Raw genomic sequence first — 19613 nt, 5'->3', positions numbered from 1 at the left:
TTTTGGGTAGTAACCCCCTATCGAATGTGTGGTTTGCAAATATTTTTTCCCATTCCATAGGCTGCCTTTTCATTTTGTTGGCAGTTTCCTTTGCTGTGAAGAAGCTTTTTAGTTTGATGTAGTCCCACTTGTTTATTTTTGTTTTTGTTGCCTTTGCTTTCAGTGCCAAGTCCAAAAAATCATTGCCAAGGCCAATGTCAAGAATATTTTCCCCTATGTCTTCTTTTATGAGTTTTATGGTTTCAGGTCTTATGTTCAAATCTTTAATCCATTTAGAGTTGATTTTTGTGTATGGTGTAAGACAGGGGTACAGTTTCATTCTTTTGCATTTGGCTGTCCAGTGTTCTCAACACCATTTACTGAAGAGACTATCCTTTCCCCATTGTATATTCTTGGCTCCTTTGTAAAAACTAATTGACCACATATGCATGGGTTTATTTCTGGCTGTCTATTCTGTTCCATTAATCTATTTGTCTCTTTTTATGCCAATACCATACTGTTTCAATTACTACAGCTTTGTAATATAATTTGAAATCAGGAAGTGCAATGCCTCCAGCTTTGTTCTTCTCTCTCAAGATTCCTTTAGCTATTCATGTTCTTTTTTTGGTTCCATATGAAATTTAGGAGCTTTTTCTATTTCTGTGAAAAAGGCCACTGGAATTTTGATAGGAATTGCCTTGAATCTGTAGATTGCTTTGAGTATTATGGACATTTAACAATCTTAATGCTTCCAATTTATGAGCATGGAATACTGTTTCATTTATTTGTGTCTTCTTCAATTTCTTTCATCAGTGTTTTGTAGTTTTCAGTTTACAGGTCTTTACCTCCCTGAGTAAATTTATTCCCAAATATTTTATTCATTTTGATGCAATTGTAAATGGGATTGTTTTCTTAATTTATCTTTCTGATAGTTCATCATTGGTGTATACATACACAAATGATTTTGTACGTTGATTTTTTTAAAAATTAATTAATTAATTAATTAATTTTTGGCTGCGTTGGGTCTTTGTTGTTGGGTCTTCGTTGCTGCGTGCAGGCTTTTGCTAGTTGTGGTGAGCGGGGGCTTCTCTTCATTGTGGTATGTAGGCTTCTCATTGTGGTGGCTTCTCTTGTTTCGGAGCTCAGGCTCTAGGCACATGGGCTTCAGTAGTTGTGGCACATGGGCTCAGTAGTTGTGGCACATGGGCTCAGTAGTTGTGGCTCGTGCGTTCTAGAGCACAGGTTCAGTAGTTGTGGCACACGGGCTTAGTTGCTCCGCGGCATGTGGGATCTTCCTGGGCCAGGGCTCGAACCCATGTTCCCTGCATTGGCAGGCAGATTCTTAACCACTGCACCACCAGGGAAGTTCTGTGTGTTGATTTTGTATCCTGAAACTTTACTGAACTTACTAGTTCTAACAGTTTTTTGGTGGAATCTTTAGGGGTTTTTATATATAATGTCATCTGCAGAGACAGTTTTACTTTTTCCTTTCTGATTTGGCTGCCTTTTATTTCTTTTTCTTGCTTAATTGCCAAGATTTCCAGTACTGTGTTGAATAGGAGTGATGAGAGTAGGCACCCTTGTCTTGTTCCTGAGTTTAGAGGAAAAGTTTTCAGCTTTTTATGGTTGAGTATGATGTTAGCTGTGGGCTTGTCATACATGGCCTTTATTATGTTGAAGTGTGTTCCTTTTATACACAGTTTATTGAGAGTTTTTATCATAAAGGATGTTGAATTTTGTCAAATGCATTCTCTGCATCTATTGAGATGGTCATGTGATTTTTACCCTTCATTTTGTCAATGTGGTGTATCACATTGATTGATTTGTGTATGTTGAATCATCCTCGCTTCCCTGGGATGAATCCCACTCAGTCGTGGTGTATGATCCTTTTAATATATTGTTGAATTCAGTTTGCTAAAATTTTGTTGAGAATTTTTGCATCTATGTTCATCAGGGATATTGACCTATAATTTTCTGTTCTTGTAATGTCCTTGTCTGGCTTTGGTATCACAGTAATGCTGGCCTCACAAAATGAATTTGAAAGTGTTCTCTCCTCTTGTATTTTTTGGAAGGATTTGAGAAGGAATGGTATTAACTGTTGTTTCAGTATTTGGTAGAACTCACCAGTTGTGGTCCTGGTCTTTTCTTTGTCAGGATGTTTTTGATTACTGATTCAATCTCCTTACTAGTAATTGGTCAATTCAGATTTTCTATTTCTTCATGTTTCAGACTTTGTAGGTTGTATATTTCTAGGAATTTATCAATTTCGTTTAGGTTGTCTACTTTGTTGGTATATAATTGGTCATAATAATTTCTTATGATCCTTAGTATTTCTGTGTGATCTATTGCAGTGTCTCCTCTTTCATTTCTGATTTTATTTATTTGAGTCTCCTTTTTTTTTTCTTCTTGGTCTAGGTAAAGTTTTGTAAATTTTGCTTAACTTTTCAAAAAATCAGTTTTTAGTTTCATTGATCTTTTATCTTTTTAGTCTCTATTTCATATTTTTTCTCTAACCTTTGCTTTTTCCTTTCTTCTACTAAGTTTGGGCTCAGTTTGTTCTCCTTTTTCTAGTTCCTTGAAATGTAAATTTAGGTTGTTTATTTGAGATCTTTCTTTTTTTCTTAATGTAGGTGTTTGTCACTCTAAACTTCCCTCTAGAACTGCTTTTGCTGTACTCCATAAGTTTTTGTATATTGTGTCTCCATTTTCATTTGTCTCAAGATACTTTTTGATTTCCCTTTTGATATTTTTCTTTGACTCGTGTTCAAGAGCATGTTTTTAAATCTCCACATATATATGAATTTTCCAGTTTTCTTCTTGTAATTAATTTCTAGTTTCATACCATTGTGGTCAGAAAAGATGCTTGATATGATTTCAATATTCTTAAGTTTATTTATTTTTTGATCTATCCTATTCCATGTGCACTTGAGAAGAAATGTCTGTTTTGCTTTTGTTAACTGGAATGTTCTGAATATGTCTGTTAGGTCTACTGGTCTAATGTGTAGTTTAAGCCCAATGTTTCCTTATTGGTTTTCCATCTGGATGGTCTATTCATTGTTGAAAGTGGGGTATTGAAGTCTCCTACTCTTATTGTATTGCTGTCTGTTTTCCCTTCAGATCTGTTAATATTTGCTTTATATATTTAGGTGCTCTGATATTGGGTGAAAAAATATTTACACTTGTCATATCTTCTTGATGAATTGATCCCTTTGTCATTATGTAATGACCATCTCTATCTCTTGTTAAAGTGTTTGGCTTAAAGTCTATTTTATCTGAATCTCTTTTAGGCAGCATGTAGCTGGGTCTGATATTTTTTTATCCATTTAGCCACTGTGTGTTTTTTGATTGGAGACTTTAGTTCATTTACATTTAAAGTCATTATTGATAAGTGTGAACTTACTATTGACATCTTGTTAATTGTTTTCTGGCTGTTTTGTAATTCCTGTGTTCCTTTCTTGCTCTCTTCCTTTGTGATATGATGATTTTCTATAGTGCTATGCTTTGATTCCTTTTTCATTATCTTTTATATATCTACTATAGACTTTTTTTTTTACTATAGACTTTTGCTCTGTGGTTACCAAGAAGCTTACCTAAAACATCTTATATTTATAACAGTCCATCTTAAGCAGATAGCAACTTAACTTTGAATGCATTCAAAAGCTCAATATTTTTACAGTCCTTCCCCATTTTATGTTTTTGATGTCACAGATTTATATTTTTCAATATTGTATAGCTATTAATAAATTATTATTGTTTTGTTTTTAATACTCTTGTCTTTTAACCTTTATACTAGAGTTGTAAGTGATTTACCCACCATCACTGCAATATGAGAGAATTCTGAATTAAATTATATATTTACCTTTATTGGTGAGTTTTATGCTTTCATATATTTTCATATTAGTCATTAGCATCCTTTCACTTCAACTTGAGGACCTATATTTTTTACATATGTCAGTATTTTTTATTAATTTTTAAATAAAAATTTCAAAGGTTACTTTCCATTTACAGTTGTTACAAGATATTGGCTCTATGCCCCATGTTGTACAATACGTCCTCGAGCCTGTCTTATACCCAGTAGTTTGTACTTCCCACACCCCCACTCCTCTAGTGCCCCCTCCCACACTGGTAATCACTAGTTTGCTCTCTATATCTCTGAGACGGCTTCTTTTTTGTTATATTCACTAGTTTGTTGTAAATTTTTAGATTCCACATGTAAGTGATATCATACAGTATTTGTTTTTCTCTGAAGACCTCGCTTTAACCTTTCTTATATCAAGTCTGGTGGTGATGAACTCCTTCAGATATTGTTTCTAAAATTCTTTATCTCTTCAATTTTGAAGGACAACTTTGCAGGGTAGGGTATTCTTCGTTGGCAGTTTTTTCTTTCAGCACTTTGAGTATATCTTCCCACTCCCTTCTGGCTTGCAAAGCTTAAAATTGCTTCTTTGTTTGCTATGGTCCTGTGAGACTTGTGAATGCAAGCCTCATGGGCTATCAGAGCTAGGTGATTTGGAGGCCGGTCCCTCAGAGAGAAGCTGCAAAAGCTGGGGTGCCAGATGTGTGTACAGACTCCTTCCAGACAGATGCTGGCAATCTGGTTTTATCAGTGGAGCAAATTGAAGGAAGTAGGCAAGAGAAGTGCCCATGAGCTCCCCTGGGCTCCAGAGAGGATCTCAGCTAGCCCTTGTATATGTGCTAAACTAGAAACTGGGTCTCCAGGCATCAGCTTGTAAAGTATGGAGTCAGACCCTTTCTAGAGAAAGACTGGAGACAGGAATTTTTGCCTGCTCCCTCTGCACTGAGCCCTGGAGGCTTAGCTGTACTGAGTGTTCATGTGCTCTGTTAAGAATTGCTTCTTTGTTTGCTATAGTCCTGTGGGTCTCATGGATGCAAGCCCCATTGGCTTGCAGAACTAGGTGTTTTGGGGACCCAGCCCTCAGGTGGAAGTCTTAAAAGTTGGGGTGCTAGATATGCAGTCTAAACCCTTTGCTCCTCAGGGAGAAGCTGGGGGTTGAGGATTTTCTCCTGAATGTATGGTGCTATGCTAGGGGTGGCGTTTATGATGAGAGTGTGTCTCAGCTTCTCCTACTTATTTCAGTGTGGCTACCATTTCTTTCTTTTTTTTTTTTTGGCCATGCCACACAGCTTGCAGGATCTCAATTCCCTGATCAGAGGTTGAACCTGGGCCACGACAGTGAAAGTCTGGAATCCTAACCATTAGGCCACCAGTGAACTGCCAGTGTGGCCATTTTCTTATTCGCCTGATGTGTAGGAGTCATTCAGCTGGTTTCTGGATTTCTTTCCAAGGGAATTGCTCTGTGTGTATCTGTACATTCAGTGCATCTGTGGGAGGAGGGAAGTTTAAGAGCCTCCCATGTCACCATCTTGGTCACAAAAGAAAAGAAAAGAAAACAAAACACTTTTTTTTTTTCATTAAGAAAGAAAAGAGAAAAAAAAAAGCAAAAAAAAGAAGGAAGAATCATTCATGGTGACCTGGGTTAGAAGACTCAGCCTTCAAGAACCAGAATCAACTGTTTCTGGGTCAATTGCCTCATAACCTTACATACTTAAGCTTTACGGCTTAAGGAAGGATGTAGGATCATTTCTAATCCTGTAGACTGTGACTCTTCCACCAGGATCAACTCAAGACCTCATTATGAATTACATTAAAGTTTTTTTTCTGGTTGTGATATTGTCAGGAAAGAGCTCAGCCAACCTAACCAAGATCACTTGGGGGTGTAGCACAGGAAGGAAGATGAATATAGTTCATCTTTTTTCCTTTTGCTAGGTGCAGATGAATTAATTATAGTTCCCAGAGAAGCATTCCCTTTCGCTTAAAATAGTGTCAAATTTTCCATCCAAGTCTTCTATGAATAGAAGCTATTTGACTTGACATTAGGACAGAGCTTTGGAATCTGGAGATGACACAGACTACCTCTGTTTCTCTGCAAGGCATCCATCAGCTTGGGTTCTCAGTCTTTAGTTTTTTTTTCCTCCATAAAATGGGAATGAAATACACTCATTCATTTATTTCAGGAGGCTTTAGGGGAATTATTTAAAAACCATTTTTAATGTGCTGAGTAACTCAAATGGAAGGCAATAGATGCAAGGGAATTCTGGGGAAGAAATCCATTTAATGTGAATTGAGTTATTTTCTGGGTTATTTAGGTAAGATACAGAATGATCTTTAGGCTCGGAATCAGGACCATCTCCAGGCCTGTCTTTTGGAAAAGAGCTACACTTCATTTCTATTGCTGGCAACTTACATGTAGGAGAGTGATTCTTAGCCCTGCTCTGAGGTTTAAAAAATGTTTGAGTCCCACCTTGAAAGACTAATTTTACCTGTAAGGACATTTATGCTCTTTAGGTTAATTCTTATAATTATTTTTGTAAGAAGAGGGCAGACATTTACCTACAGATGAAAACTCACTGCTTTGGTGTATAGTCTTTTTTCATAAAATAACCCACGTCTTTATTTTCTTCCTGCAGACAAAACTGTGTGGAGTTTTACCCAGTATTTATGATTACATTGTGGATGGCTGGATGGTATTTCAACTAAGGTAAGTTTAATGATGACTGTGGTCCTTACAACTATTAAACAGCAGATACGCAACCAGACATCTACTGATCCTGGAAGTTGTTTTAAACACAATAAGGACTGTCTGTTTGCATCCAAGAACACTGTGCTGCAGATAGGCTAACTTTGGCGTCATTGCAATTTAATTCAGTGATTTTTTAAAAACTTGGAACAAACTGTACGTGGGGGAATCCAGAATGAATATGACATGCGATTTTGTCTTCAAATCTAATATGCTAAATTCTAATTTATTTGCAGGAACAGAACACAAAATTAACAGTTCACCCTAATAATTATAGCTAATATTTATTGAATACTTACTTTGTGCCAGGCACAGTTTTTAAGTGTCATGCATGTATTATCTCATATGTAGGATTTACCTTCCTCCGTAGCAGGGTCTGTAATTCATTCCTGCTTTACAGGTGAGGAAACTGAAGTACAGAGAGGTTAAGTCGTTTGTCCAACTTAACATTCCCCAATGTAGGAGGAAAGTAGCTTTCGAGTGCAGAGCAGGGTTTATAGGTATTTGACCCAACAACCCGTGTACTTTTTGTTAAGAGTTTCCAAGGATGTAGTGCTGCTACTCCTGTATGTAGAAGTTCTATAAACATCTGCTTTCCATTTGAATGGGGCATCCTTGGCGAGCTGAGGGCTGTACCCAAACTCTGCCTGCCCCTTTCACGGGAGCTCAGACTAGCATCAGCTACCTTATTTGGAGAAATTCAATCCCTTTTTCTTTCTGATAACTCTCGTGGCCTCATTTGGGTTTGACACTTGATTGCTACGATTTAAATAACCCCCAATCTAGCTGGTTTTTAAAGGCAACCCTATCACCTCCCCTCCTGTCATTTTTACTGTCAACTGAGAAATTTCAGCTAAAATGTCCTCTAGAGAATGACTTAACTTTTTTCGAACCTATATTTTTATCCCTTAAGGGCGAGAATGAAGGCGGCAGGTCCTTGTCAGGTGAGACCACATTCACAACTAATAACAGAAGTGCCTTTTGATAATGGGGCTCGGCCTCTGCCATTTGAACCCTTGGATTTCACTGTGATGGGCTGCATGAGGCTGACCGCCTCTTTTCTTCCTGCAGACAGAACTGTGTGGAGTTTTACCCAGTATTTATGATTACATTGTGGATGGCTGGATGGTATTTCAACCAAGGTAAGTTTAATGACGACTACGGTCCTTACAACTATTAAACAGCAGGTACGCAACTAGACATCTACTGATCCTGGAAGTTGTTTTAAACAAACTAAGCGCTGTCTGTTTGCATCCAAGATCACTGTGCTGCAGATAGGCTAACTGGCGTCAAAGGATATCTTGGGTATCTTGTTGTAATTTGCACTCTTTCTCATCCAGAGTAGGTTGCCTATTAACTGCCTTGAACAGTTCTCATTGGATTTGTGGGAGTAATGGATTAGATAGGGAGTTTCTAAACCGCACCGTGCTCAGAATCTCTCCCCTTCCTCAGAGGCCAGGTGGCCCTTCCACCCTTTCTCCTCCTGCTCTCATCCTTCGGGGCCCAGCACAGGTGTCACCCCCTCAGAGGGGCCTTCCGTGACCCTTCCTAAAGGCGGCCTCCTCCAGTTCCTGGCGGCCCATCCTCCTTCATTTCCTTCACAGCACGTTCAAGTCTATTTTTCTTCTTGTTTTCCCCTTTGTTGTCTGTCTTTGATGATAAACTCCATAAGGGCAGGGAGCTTGTATCTTTTTCACAGCTAACTCCAATCCTTAGAATAATACCTGCTATATAGTAGAAGCCAAAAAAAATGTTTATGACCTAATAAAATAATGAATTTCATTTTATCCAGCATATCAGAGTCCCACAGACAGACTTCTCATGTTTCTAAGAGGGCTCTGGCAATTTACATGTGTGAAGTGTTGAGGAAGACAGAGGGTCCCTAGTGTAGGGAAGATATTGAGAGTTTTCATTGGACTGGATGGCAGAACATAACCCACATTTTACATTTCTTTTAGGTAAAATTTGTATTTAGTGAAATGCACAAATCTTAAGTGTACCATCCGATGAGTTTTGACAAGTGTATACACCTGTGTCACTCAAATCCCTATCAAGATATGGAACATGACAACCACTCAGAAAGTTTCCTCAGGTCCTTCCCAGTCCCTTTCAGAGGCAGACAATGCTCTGATTTTTTAAAATCATAGTTTAGTTTTGTCCATTCTAGAACTTTCTATAATTGGAACCATAGTATGTACTCTTGTATAATGCTTCATTCACTCAGCAAAATATTTTTGAGGTTCACCATGCTGTTTGTTGCAAGTTGTCTGTTTCTTTTCATCGCCAGTGGGCCTCCATTGTATGGTTATCACAGTTTGGTTATCCATTCTCCTGTGGATAGATTTCCAGGCTGTTTTCAGTGTTTGGCTATGAGTAAAGCTGCAGTGACCATCCTGTACAAGTCTCTTTATGGACATGTGCTTTCATTTCTCTTGGGTAAATACACAGGAAAGGAAGGAATTGCTGGGCCAGAAAGTAATGTTTAGTTTTATAAGACACTACCAGAACTTTTCCCACAGTGGCTGCACCATTTTGCATTCCCACCAATAATGTATGAGATTCCGACACCCCCGATATTTTATGCTTCAGTCTGTTTAAACGTCCGCCAGTCTGGTGGGTTGTGCAAGTGGGGTCATCTCATCGTGGTTTTGAATTGCAGTTTTGCTGATATCGAATGATGTTGAAAAAAGTGTCATGTGCGTATCAGTACATTTGTTTATCTTGCCGTGTGAATTTTCTATTCAAATATTTTGCCCATTAAAAACATTAAGTTGTCTTTCTTTCATTATTGAATTGCCAGAGTTCTGCACACAAGTCTTTTGTCAGATACACGTTCTGTGAGTGTTGTCAATTTTCACACCGCGTTTTGAGAGGCTGCCATCATGTTCTTGTCTTTTTTTTTTCTCTATAGTTTTTGGATACTTGTCTAAGTCTGGTGTACATATATGTCCATCACCAGTATTTCTGGGGATACTCAAAAGCTGCTAACAGAAAAGGTAAGGAACACCCAAGAGTTGTGTATTTAGACGAAAAGTAGCAGGATGGAGTCTCTGTTAGCTTCCTGTTCCTGAGGGTGATACAGCGCTGACGGCTAAGACGGCAGAAGTGATCTGCGTTGCCTGCGGCCACGTCTCGCCAGGCCCTCCACAAGTAGGTGTGAGCCAGGAGATCGCAAGGATAAAACTGTACACTAAGTGTGCACTCTCTTGGCCACACTTTAAACCCTTGCACGCACTGTGCACGATCTCCAAATTTACCAAAAGGAAATAATCCCTTTCGGCTGTGATAATCCTCTGAATGTCCCAAAGGGGCCACTTGACCTCTGTGGCTAGGCATCCTCTTTAATTTATCTGATGAATCAAAGTGTTCAAATGGCAAAAACATGGGAGTTCTGGGCGGTGTCCACAATGAGAGTTCTGCCCCAGGCTCCCCAGCTTCATCCCTGTAGCCCAGTTTATTTATCACCTCTCTCTCTCTCACACATCCGCCCGCAGGATCACTGGTTTCCGGTTGAGTCTGGGGGTTTTGGCCTTGTTGACTGTCCTAAGCACCGTGGGGACTGCAAACAGCTTTCTGGAGGAATACCTGGACTTCAGTGTTGCCAAGAAACGGAGGCACTTCTAACGTTCCCCCTCCCTTTGCTCAAAGGCTTGCAGAAGATGTTTCCACTCTAAAGGTTAGATGGTGCCACTTGTTCAATTAAAAGAAGTAGGTCTCCTTTTTTTTGAAATGGCTTTGTAGAAACATCCCCTTTAGATCTTCCTGTTAGTTTAACAACTGTAGTTTGCTCTGAGGGGGAGGATCCGTAGCATCAGTGGAAGTGGGTTGAGCCCAGGTTTTAGAAGCACATGCCGAAGTCATGACTGCTGGTGTAGGGAGAAAGCAGCCTGACCTGTCTGTGTCTAGGGCTTTCCGTGGACCACTGCCGTCACTCACCTCTAAGACTGCTTCTCTCTTGATGGAAAGTTCCAGATAGATGCTGATAAGGCAGCTGAGCGCACTTCATTAGTTGCAGGAATGCAGCAGTTGGTGAGGGAAGTCAGGCAAACACATCAAGTAGCCAGAGAAGGGAGTCATCAACTAACAGCACAAAACACATCTGGCTGTGAAAATGGACTTTGTAACGAACAAAGGAAAAAGAAAAAAAAAGGTCTGTCATTTTCAAGAAACCATCCAGAGAAGTGTGCTCGGGGGATATCTTGGCCCTGGGCAGGGGAAGGAGGGTCATGGTCGTGTCTGGAGAGCCTAGGCTGGGTTCCACTGCACTTCCCATGCCACGCGGCGCTGGGGGCCTGCTGCTGTTGGACCCTGACGTGCAGTCACTGTCTGGCACGAGGCAAATGACCCTTCTTCACTTTCTTCATCTGTAAAATGGGAATGAGTCTTCAGGGGCCTTAGGAGAATGGAATTATGAGCACATATAACTTTTTAGTATCAGGAAAAGAGCTCTCTGTAATTTTTCTAAAGAAAGTGGGACAGCCTTGAATCTGGTGTAGGCATCTCCAAGAAACTTTTTATTGGGCCTTTTTTTGGTGTGTGGGTACAAAGGCAGTTACAGAGGCTATGAATAATAGAGAAAAATAAAGGCATTAAAACACTAGCGTTTCCAAAATAGTAGGGGGGAAGACACGACAACCTCTTGCATCCCAAATAGCTGGGCTAAATACCCCAGAGTACACTGAGAATGACCAGTCTGGGAATGGGGTATCTGGATATCAGCCCAGTTCCCCCACTAACTGGCTCTTTGACTCTGGATAAGGCAGCTCACCATAGAGGTTGTACAGCAAAAGAAGTGAAGACTCCAGGGCCAGTCAACACTAATCCTGTTCTACCACTCACTGGCTATGCTACCACAGCCGTGTAGCTCTCTGCCTCCGTTTTTTGTTTGTTTTTTTTTTTGCGGTACGCGGGCCTCTCACTGTTGTGGCCTCTCCTGTTGCAGAGCACAGGCTCCGGACGCGCAGGCCCAGCGGCCATGGCTCACGGGCCCAGCCGCTCCGCGGCACGTGGGATCCTCCTGGACCAGGGCACGAACCCGCGTCCCCTGCATCGGCAGGCGGACTCTCAACCACTGCGCCACCAGGGAAGCCCTCTGCCTCAGTTTTTTTCTCAGGTAAAATGGGGCTAATATTTTAAAATGCTATGATTCTAAGGTCTTTTTACTTTTTAGTATTTCAGTCAGTTATAGTGACTCGTATTGTGACATTTTAATTGTTTTACACATTGAAGACAATAAAGGAAGAGAAAGTGCAATTTTTTTTTCATGGAGAACTTAAATTTAATGTGTCCCACCATGGGGTAAAGTGCAAATTTTTGACCATAAAGCATAATTACTGCAAACTCATTATCCTTTGGAAGTGGGAAAAACCCCACAACTTTCCAAATCTTACACTTGAGAATTTTTAAACAATTTCTATCTTGCATTTAAATTGGAACTATTTAAAGATGTAAACTATAAACACACACACAAAGACACACACACAGAGTTTGGTTAGACAACATATGGAAAAAAGATGGTCCCACCCGCATTTCAAAGCCTTTTATCTTTAAAAATATCTGAACTATAGAATTTATTTCCTTTGTTCCAATTCTATTGTCACCAAGGCAACCTCTTGACAATTTTAATTCCTGTAATTTGGTTACATGGAGCAAACGTGTTGGCCAGGGAGATGTGAGTTTCTGATCTGACATACCTATTTTTTACATATTAGTAAATTGACTGATTTTATTTTTAGAAATCAGATTCCTTGCCTCAAAAAGTCAATGTTATAAACAAAGGGATGGAGAAGAACTTTTCTGCATTAAAAGATACCCTTAAGAGGCATAAAACCCAAATGGCAACGTGGGATCCTTCATCAAATCCTGGTTAGAAAAAAACAGCTATGGGAGACATTTGGGACAATTTGAATAAGGAGTGAGAATTAGACATCAGGGAATTCATTGTGTTAGGTGTGATAATGATGTTGTGTCTAGGAAAGAAAATGCCCTAATTCTTTGGCGAGGTATGCTGGGAGGTTGAGGGGTAAAGTGACTGCGCGTGTATAGCTTACTTTGAAATGGTTCCACAAAATATGTATGTGAAGCATATATGGTGAAGAGTTAACAAGTATCAAATCAGGTTGGTAAGTGTATAGTTATTCATTGTACTATTCTTTTTTTCTGATGGTTTGAAAATGATTGTCATACAAGTTTAAATATCTGAAGCAAAGTTAAAAGCTAAAGTCAGGTTCTCAGTAGCTCTGAAGAGTCTTATGTTGAGTGCTGCATCCTCCTTGACTTGGGATCTGAGGTGGGGATAGAACCATAGCATGAGCTGTGGCCCAGCAGCTGTCCTGGACGTGGCAGGGACACTTGGGCCCCAAGTGTGTGAATGTTGCCCTCATTACCTCCGCCTGTTATGAAATGAAACAGGTGTCTGTAGTAACTTGTCCAGAGAACACCAGCATGGAAACATAATGTCCTTAGAACTTAAAATGAAAAATAAGTTAGAAAGATAAAGGACTGATGACACAAACAAGCAGCCCTGCTCTCTTCCAAGGTATTTTTCCTCTCGCACTTTGCAGGATTGGAAGTAGAGGAGGTGTGGCCAAAAAAGTCATTAATAAGGAAAAATATCAGGTCATTTGTTTTTTATCCTTTTTCTCTAGATACAACCTTCCTTGAAAAGAATGGTTAAAGGCAGAAATAGCTCCTTTAATGCTTTCGAATGTTCCTTAACTTTCAGCAATAAAATACCTCCTTCTTACGGGGCAGGTGCCTAGTGACTTCTTGGAAAGATGTTTATTCTCCTTCTTCCCCCGTTATACACTTGCTGTGCTGGGACTTTATAAAGGTCAACACGATTATAAATAAGAAATTTTAAAGGAGAATGGTATTCCATCCATCCAGTGCAGTAAATAAAAATATGTGGTTTTGACCCATCAGGACAAGGAGTAGTACTCAGCCCTTCTCAGACTTCATGTTTTTATTCTGTTGTCAGCCTTCCCATCCCCACCCGTGAATCAGTTCATTTTTGATCTCATGTCACTAAGCCCATATCACTGGGACAAAGCCCAGTGTCACATTGTTTTCTACATGGTGTTATTTGTCAGCTGGTCTGGAACCGCAGCCCACCATGGGTAGGGCTGGCCTCTTCTTCCATAGTCAAGTTCACTCTTTCTCTTGGTTTGTACATATTAAAACTCACCTTTGCTTTGGATCTATTTTTGATGATGACCTTTTTCTATTCTTGTGGCCTCTTTTTCTGCTTCACCCAGACAGTTTTGAAACATGTTGCTTTACCATGCTTTTTAAAGTTTGATGGGAAGACTTAGGTCAGGTCTTCTAGAAGTGGAGTGGATTCACATGTGTGTGATTTGTCACCAAAGGGCTCCCAGGAGGGGAAACTGAGGGAGTGGGGGAAACAGGGCAGAAAAAGGCAGGAAGCCAAGCAAGGGGGCACCTTCTGGCAAAGTCCCAGCCTCTGCCTGATCCTGCAGGGGACCTTGGAACAGAAATGATATCTCAGGGTTTGTCCAGCTCCTGCACCAGCCTGTCATTCGTCAGTCTGGGTGGTGCTGGCCAGGTGTGTGTGTGTTGGGGGGGGCGGGGCCAGGCCCAGTATATTCCTTGAGTTTTCTTCCTTTTTAAATAAAAAGTTTACTATCAGTTTCCAAGTTCGCTGAGTGAACCAGGTGGAATTTGAATTGTTATGGTTCCGAGTCTACAAATGGATTCAGTATATTCCTTTCATAGATGACTCTCTTCTTTTACCTTTGCCACATCTCCTGGAGTGCAAATTTAGAACATTTTAGTAGCGTGGTAGAATTAAAAAGGCTGGGAATGACTGATCTCCACTGTTACTTGAATGTTTAAATAATGATATAAAAATTTGGAGACTAGAACTGTAGTTAATCAATTAAAACCCAGGCATAATCCATCTGCTTAACTAAGGCTGGAGCTCCAGTGACAGTCCTAAAACACACTCAACTTTGGATTGGTTCAGATAATGATCTTTTATTTGTTTTTTTCTTTAAAAGTGGTATGTCAACATCACTTCATTTCTACATTTCAGAGTTCTGTACATTTCTTAAAAGGAAATAAGCAATGCTCAATGTACAAAGTAAAAACAGAAAACTAGAAAAATCTGAATCAAATGGAGGAAGTTGCCATAGGTCATACAGTACAAATTAGTAATATGATGTCATCTGAAGTGCAATACCACTGCTGGGATGATGAGTTAAGGAATGAAATAAAAATACTCTATTTTAAACAAACAGTATATATATATTTATATGTATATTTTTTACAGATAGTAGACCCAGTGATATCTGTCATATTGTAAAAACTTATTTACAAATAACTTTTTTTTTAGACATTACATATACATCAGCACCGTAGTAAAAACAAAAACAAAACAAAACCACCTTGTTAAAATCTACCTCTCTATGTAGTTGGTCCCAGTACTGAGCATTCGGAGGAAGCTTTAAAAAGAGCATGGAGCACCCCTCCCCCTCCATCAGCCACCTCCAGTTTCTCATCATTTCTTATACATTGATTTCCTGTACCTTTCAGAAAAAGGTAATTATATATTCTGTGTCTTCTCATTTGTTTACTTTCTTCTGTTTGTTTTTGGTTTTCATCTGTTTCCACTCAAGAGTTTTCCTGGCAGTGTCCCTCAGTGTGAACAGGGAGTTCACAGTCAGCCTGCCACCCACCGCCTCTTCCCAGGGGTGGCCCACTTGTTCTCCATCCTGCCCTTGGCTGAGGAGGGCCATGACCTTGGTACTTGGCGAGCGAGTCAAGGGCAGTGTTTGCCTGCCTGCCGCCTCTCTGCATCCTCTGCCCCCAGCTCTTCCTTCGAACCCCCTTCCTTCCCAGGACCCGCCGCCAGTGCAGCCAGTCTGGCTCGGTGGCTGGGCTGGGGCTCCGGTGTGGCGAGTTACACACGAGTGCGCAGACGCAAGCCTGCCTTTAGGATGCGGAGGGCGGGGGCGGCGGGAGGAAAGCTCACCCCACTCTCACTCACTTAGGACAACGGTTATGCCCCGCGGCCTCCAACACCTGACCGTGGGTGGGGAGGAGAGGACGGATGAGATCAGCTGTACGACAGCGGAGGCTGTGGATCCCTTCAGACAGACTTCAGTTAGGGCAGAGTTGAGTGAATTACCAAGAGAACGACCGTACAGACCTTCAGGAGGGGATCGCTTTGCCCACAGGAAAGGAACCATACCTGCTTGCTTTTCGTTCTCAACATGTGGGACGTGGAGCAGTCGACTTTTCAGTTCCTCAGCTTTCAGGGTTTGAGATTTGTCTTTCCGGTGAGTAGGGATGAAGGGCCGGGCTGATTTTAGAGCATCACCCCTAGGATTTTCCCAAAGGGAGCCAGAGCCAGCGATGTCCAGGCCAGTCCTCCCTGGTGTCCCAGAAGCATAGAGTGGCCCGCTTAGTTCCAGGCAGAGAAAGAAAACTCCAGTGTCACCTTTGCATTTCAGGCACTGTCTAAGTTCTTCTCGCACCTATTTTCCCTCTGCCCGGGCTCCCTGAAGACAAAAGCTTCATTTCTTCTTGGCAAGGGCAAGGGCAGGCTGGGGTAGAGCGAGGAGGAATAAGGACAGGGACCGGGGAGGAGGGCGGCCGTGCTAGCAGACACACAGCGTCCAGCCTGGGCCTCTCCGTCCTCGGCCTCCAGGAGTAGATGGGGACTGCCCAGATGGGTTGGGTCCTATCGGGTCCTCAGGAGGCTCCAGCTCAACTCCCCAGAGCAATGGCCACCCCGGTCACCAGCAGAGGGCTGCCCGCCCAGGACTGTCAGGACCCTTCTCCAAGCTCACCCTGTGAGGCAATGGCTCCAAAATTCCTGAGGGTCATCACGGGCAGGAGACAGGCCTGTAGGATCCTGTGTCTTCCTGTGACATCTCACTGTTCTTTGCACCCACCCTCCAGACCAATAGTATGTCTTGAAGCCTGACATCTCTTTGTAGCCGGAGTTCAGCGCGTTTCTGACATGTGCTCTTGGCTTGTGCCACCACCCAGCAGGCTCCGTGGGACTCTCAGTCCCAGGCTCTCTCTCCTTTGTGTCTCCAAAGCTACAGACTCTGGACCAGGGCCAGGAGGGGCTGACGGCCACCTCACGTCAGGCAGCAGTCTGTCTTGGCCAGAGCAGCTCTTGTTGGGCCGGACGATCACAGGGAGGGCCGAGCAGAGGGGCTACAGAATCATCTTCCCCACCTGTCTCTGGTGCGTCCCCCTCTTTCGCAGCGGGATTCGCAGGGCGTCTGTCTTGATTGCTGTGTGAAAATCAGGTGAAATGAGGCCCAGCGGGGCTGTGGATTGGCACCTGGATCTTCCACTGTCAGCCGGCTGCAGTTTTGCTCAGATTACGCAGGTCAAATAAACAAAAAAACAAGGATGAGGCAACATCCTGTTTCTTTTTCACGGTTGAAGCTTTAACCACTAGAGTTGTGGCTGCCGGGGCCCCTCTTGACTAGGGGTTTCCAAACAATTCATCGAGCTCCTGCATCCACTCATCCCCCGGCCCACCTTTGATGATGGCGTCCACGAGATCGGCACTGTCCGAGAGGCTGGGGAAGGATGCCCCAGCTGTGTCGCCACTGTAATTGTATGACATGTCCTGAGGGGGGTTCCGCTCGTAGCCTTGGCTCTGGCTGCTTGAGGCAAAACTGCCACTGGACATCTGCTGCTGTGCCGGGGGCTGGCTGAATGCTGGCATGCCGGGAACGCCCTGGCTTAGGCCAGACATGACCATTGGCCTGGCCTGGCTGCTGCCTTGCTGCCCCGGGAGCGGTGGCATCATCTGCCGACCCATGGCAGCTGGGTTGAGGGTTCTCACCGTGCCGGTGTTCGCATCCACCACCTGGCTCAGTCCCTGTGGGAAGTGTTGCTTGGTCAGCCTCGGTTGGCCAGCTTGCAGTGGGTAGCTGGCGCCGTTGTTGAATGATGCTAATTCTCCACTAGTCCTCCCAGGCATCCCCTGTAAGCTCCTCTGTTGCCAGCTCTGTGTTCCCTGCTGGACTGTTCCCATAATGCTTTGCAGCCTCGGCGGGCCCTGGGGCCTGGGCAAGGCCTGGCCTACCGGCCCCTTCATTTGCTGGTGCTGCTGGGTAATGGCCGAGTTCACCAGCATGCTCTGACCAAAACCACTCACCATCCCAACCCCTTGCCCCGAGGTGGGCTGCCTCGGCCCCTGGGCTTGGTTGTGTGGGATACTCATGCCACTTTGGTTTGGGTGCTGCAACATTTGGGTCATTCCTGTGCTCATATTGTACATTCCCGGTTGGCTGGTAGGTGGGGTGCTATAAGGGGCCAGTCCCATCTCTGACTGGGCTGCTGTGGCCATTGTCCCTGGGTTCTGGGAGGGTCCCATTCCCATCATGCCTGCGTTCTGTGCCATCAACCGTGAAGTTCGCATGCTCTGGAGGGCTGTCTGGCTTCTCACGGCTGCTATGTCCTGGGGAGACCCTGCAGGGAGAAAAGGACAGACCTGTTCACTCATCTCTACAAGCAATGCATGGTAACAAGTTGTTGGACTTTTCTTTGGGACTGACAAAATTCTCTTAGATGAAAGGAGCTACTCATAATAAATCCTTAAAAAAACCAGAGTATTATTTTTCTGACTGTAACATATGCTGATTGTAAAAAATTTGGAAAATAGTGAAAAGCATAAAGATGAAAATTAAGGTCATTCCCATCATCCAGAGATGACCACTAACTTACATTAATATATAAATAGACACGTCAAAATTGGGACCATGCAGTACATAGGCTTTTGTAGTTGACTTTTCTATTTGATATACCCTGATATTATTTTTGTTCACATTTCAGAAACAAATCGTTTCTCACCCGTCTTGATATGATGCCATCCTCAACCAATAAGATACCATCTTTCTGGAGGTGAGAGGAAATTCACCTCCTGGGCTAAATCAGGCAGAAATGGCTGATCACTTTGCATATCCTATTTGTAAAGTGGAATATGGTTCAGTAGAGAATACTATCAATAAAGACCATTAGGCTAATTTCCCCTAAGACTTGAGTAGGATTTGAGAGGTTAAAGGCTATCACTTCTGCTAAGAAACTATTTCGACAGATGGGACATTTCTTGGATCCACTCTGTAGACTTCCACATGCTCCAGATTCTCTGAATCATAATATGTCGGTGCGAACTGGCCAGCTTCCTGAGTTAGAAAAAGAAATCATCCTCCTACTTGCTACTTGGCAATGAACTTTATGCATTTCTCCAACAAAGGCTACTCCTTCAAATCAGCAATGACCACTAAGGCAGTTTTAATGATGCTGCTTAAAAGTTGACCACAATATCAATGCCAAGTCACTCAACCCTAATCAGACATTTGAGTGAGTCCTTCTTTACACGTTTCCGGGAAATTTCTAAACCAGTCAAGAGAATAGAAATGTCACCCTTAGAACCCGTCAGTGTTGTCAAGGGCTAGGAGGTGCACAGAAATGGATTTTTCTGTGTCCCTGCTAATGATTAAGTCTATGAAAAAAAAAATAGTTTTTTTCCTGGACATTTAAAAAAGGTGCAGCATGGGAGCCAATCGATACTATAAGCAAATTTGATCCTACCTGGAACCTGGATGAGAAACCAGATGAGAATAGTGTAACCTTGTTAAGCCTGGCACCCTGGCAGATAACTGAAGTGTGTTTTTGTCTTCCTGATGGGGTTATTGATTTCTGGGCAGCAAATATGTCTCCATATTTTCTTTCTTTCTTTAAGAAAGAAAATTATGGGAATTTTGATTATGACAAGTTTTTGTGGCTTGAGATCAATATCATGCTGAATTGAAAAATGAAATGGTTACTGTGGGGAAAGCAGAAAGATCTGGGGGAGATCCCTAGAAACGTTTCAGTTTTTTGTTTTGAGCTTAATTGTATCTAAGTGGAGTTTTTAAAAAAAGTTCCTGATTAAACACTGGATGGTGGTATATATTGCAACTTGCAATCTTGTTATGAAGCTTTGTGACCTTAACAACTAAATTTGTATTGACTACATGGCCAATCTGATCAACTGTGGTGAAA

At 42.2% G+C, this 19613-nt stretch overlaps 2 protein-coding genes across 3 annotated transcripts in view; one reads left to right on the top strand and one right to left on the bottom strand.

Annotated features, from left to right (window-relative positions):
- MGST2 (microsomal glutathione S-transferase 2) overlaps window positions 1-10251 on the top strand; it is a 30417-nt gene extending 20166 nt beyond the window's left edge. Inside the window, 5 exon segments of the mRNA XM_082611140.1 lie at window positions 7650-7720; window positions 9490-9497; window positions 9499-9574; window positions 9661-9763; window positions 10073-10251. Coding sequence (XP_082467266.1) covers window positions 7650-7720; window positions 9490-9497; window positions 9499-9574; window positions 9661-9763; window positions 10073-10202 — 388 coding nt within the window. The 3' untranslated portion in view covers window positions 10203-10251.
- Window positions 10252-14384: 4133 nt separating this feature from the next.
- MAML3 (mastermind like transcriptional coactivator 3) overlaps window positions 14385-19613 on the bottom strand; it is a 439331-nt gene continuing 434102 nt past the window's right edge. For both annotated transcript variants that reach the window (XM_082644936.1, XM_082644937.1), the window contains exon 5: window positions 14385-18038. In XM_082644936.1, coding sequence (XP_082501062.1) covers window positions 17044-18038 — 995 coding nt within the window. In that variant the 3' untranslated portion in view covers window positions 14385-17043. The remainder of the gene's footprint in view (window positions 18039-19613) is intronic.

This window comes from Mesoplodon mirus (assembly GCF_964341445.2).
Source record: "Mesoplodon mirus genome assembly, chromosome: 2".
Classification (NCBI taxonomy): domain Eukaryota; kingdom Metazoa; phylum Chordata; class Mammalia; order Artiodactyla; family Ziphiidae; genus Mesoplodon; species Mesoplodon mirus.
This window is presented reverse-complemented; position numbering and strand designations above follow the sequence as displayed.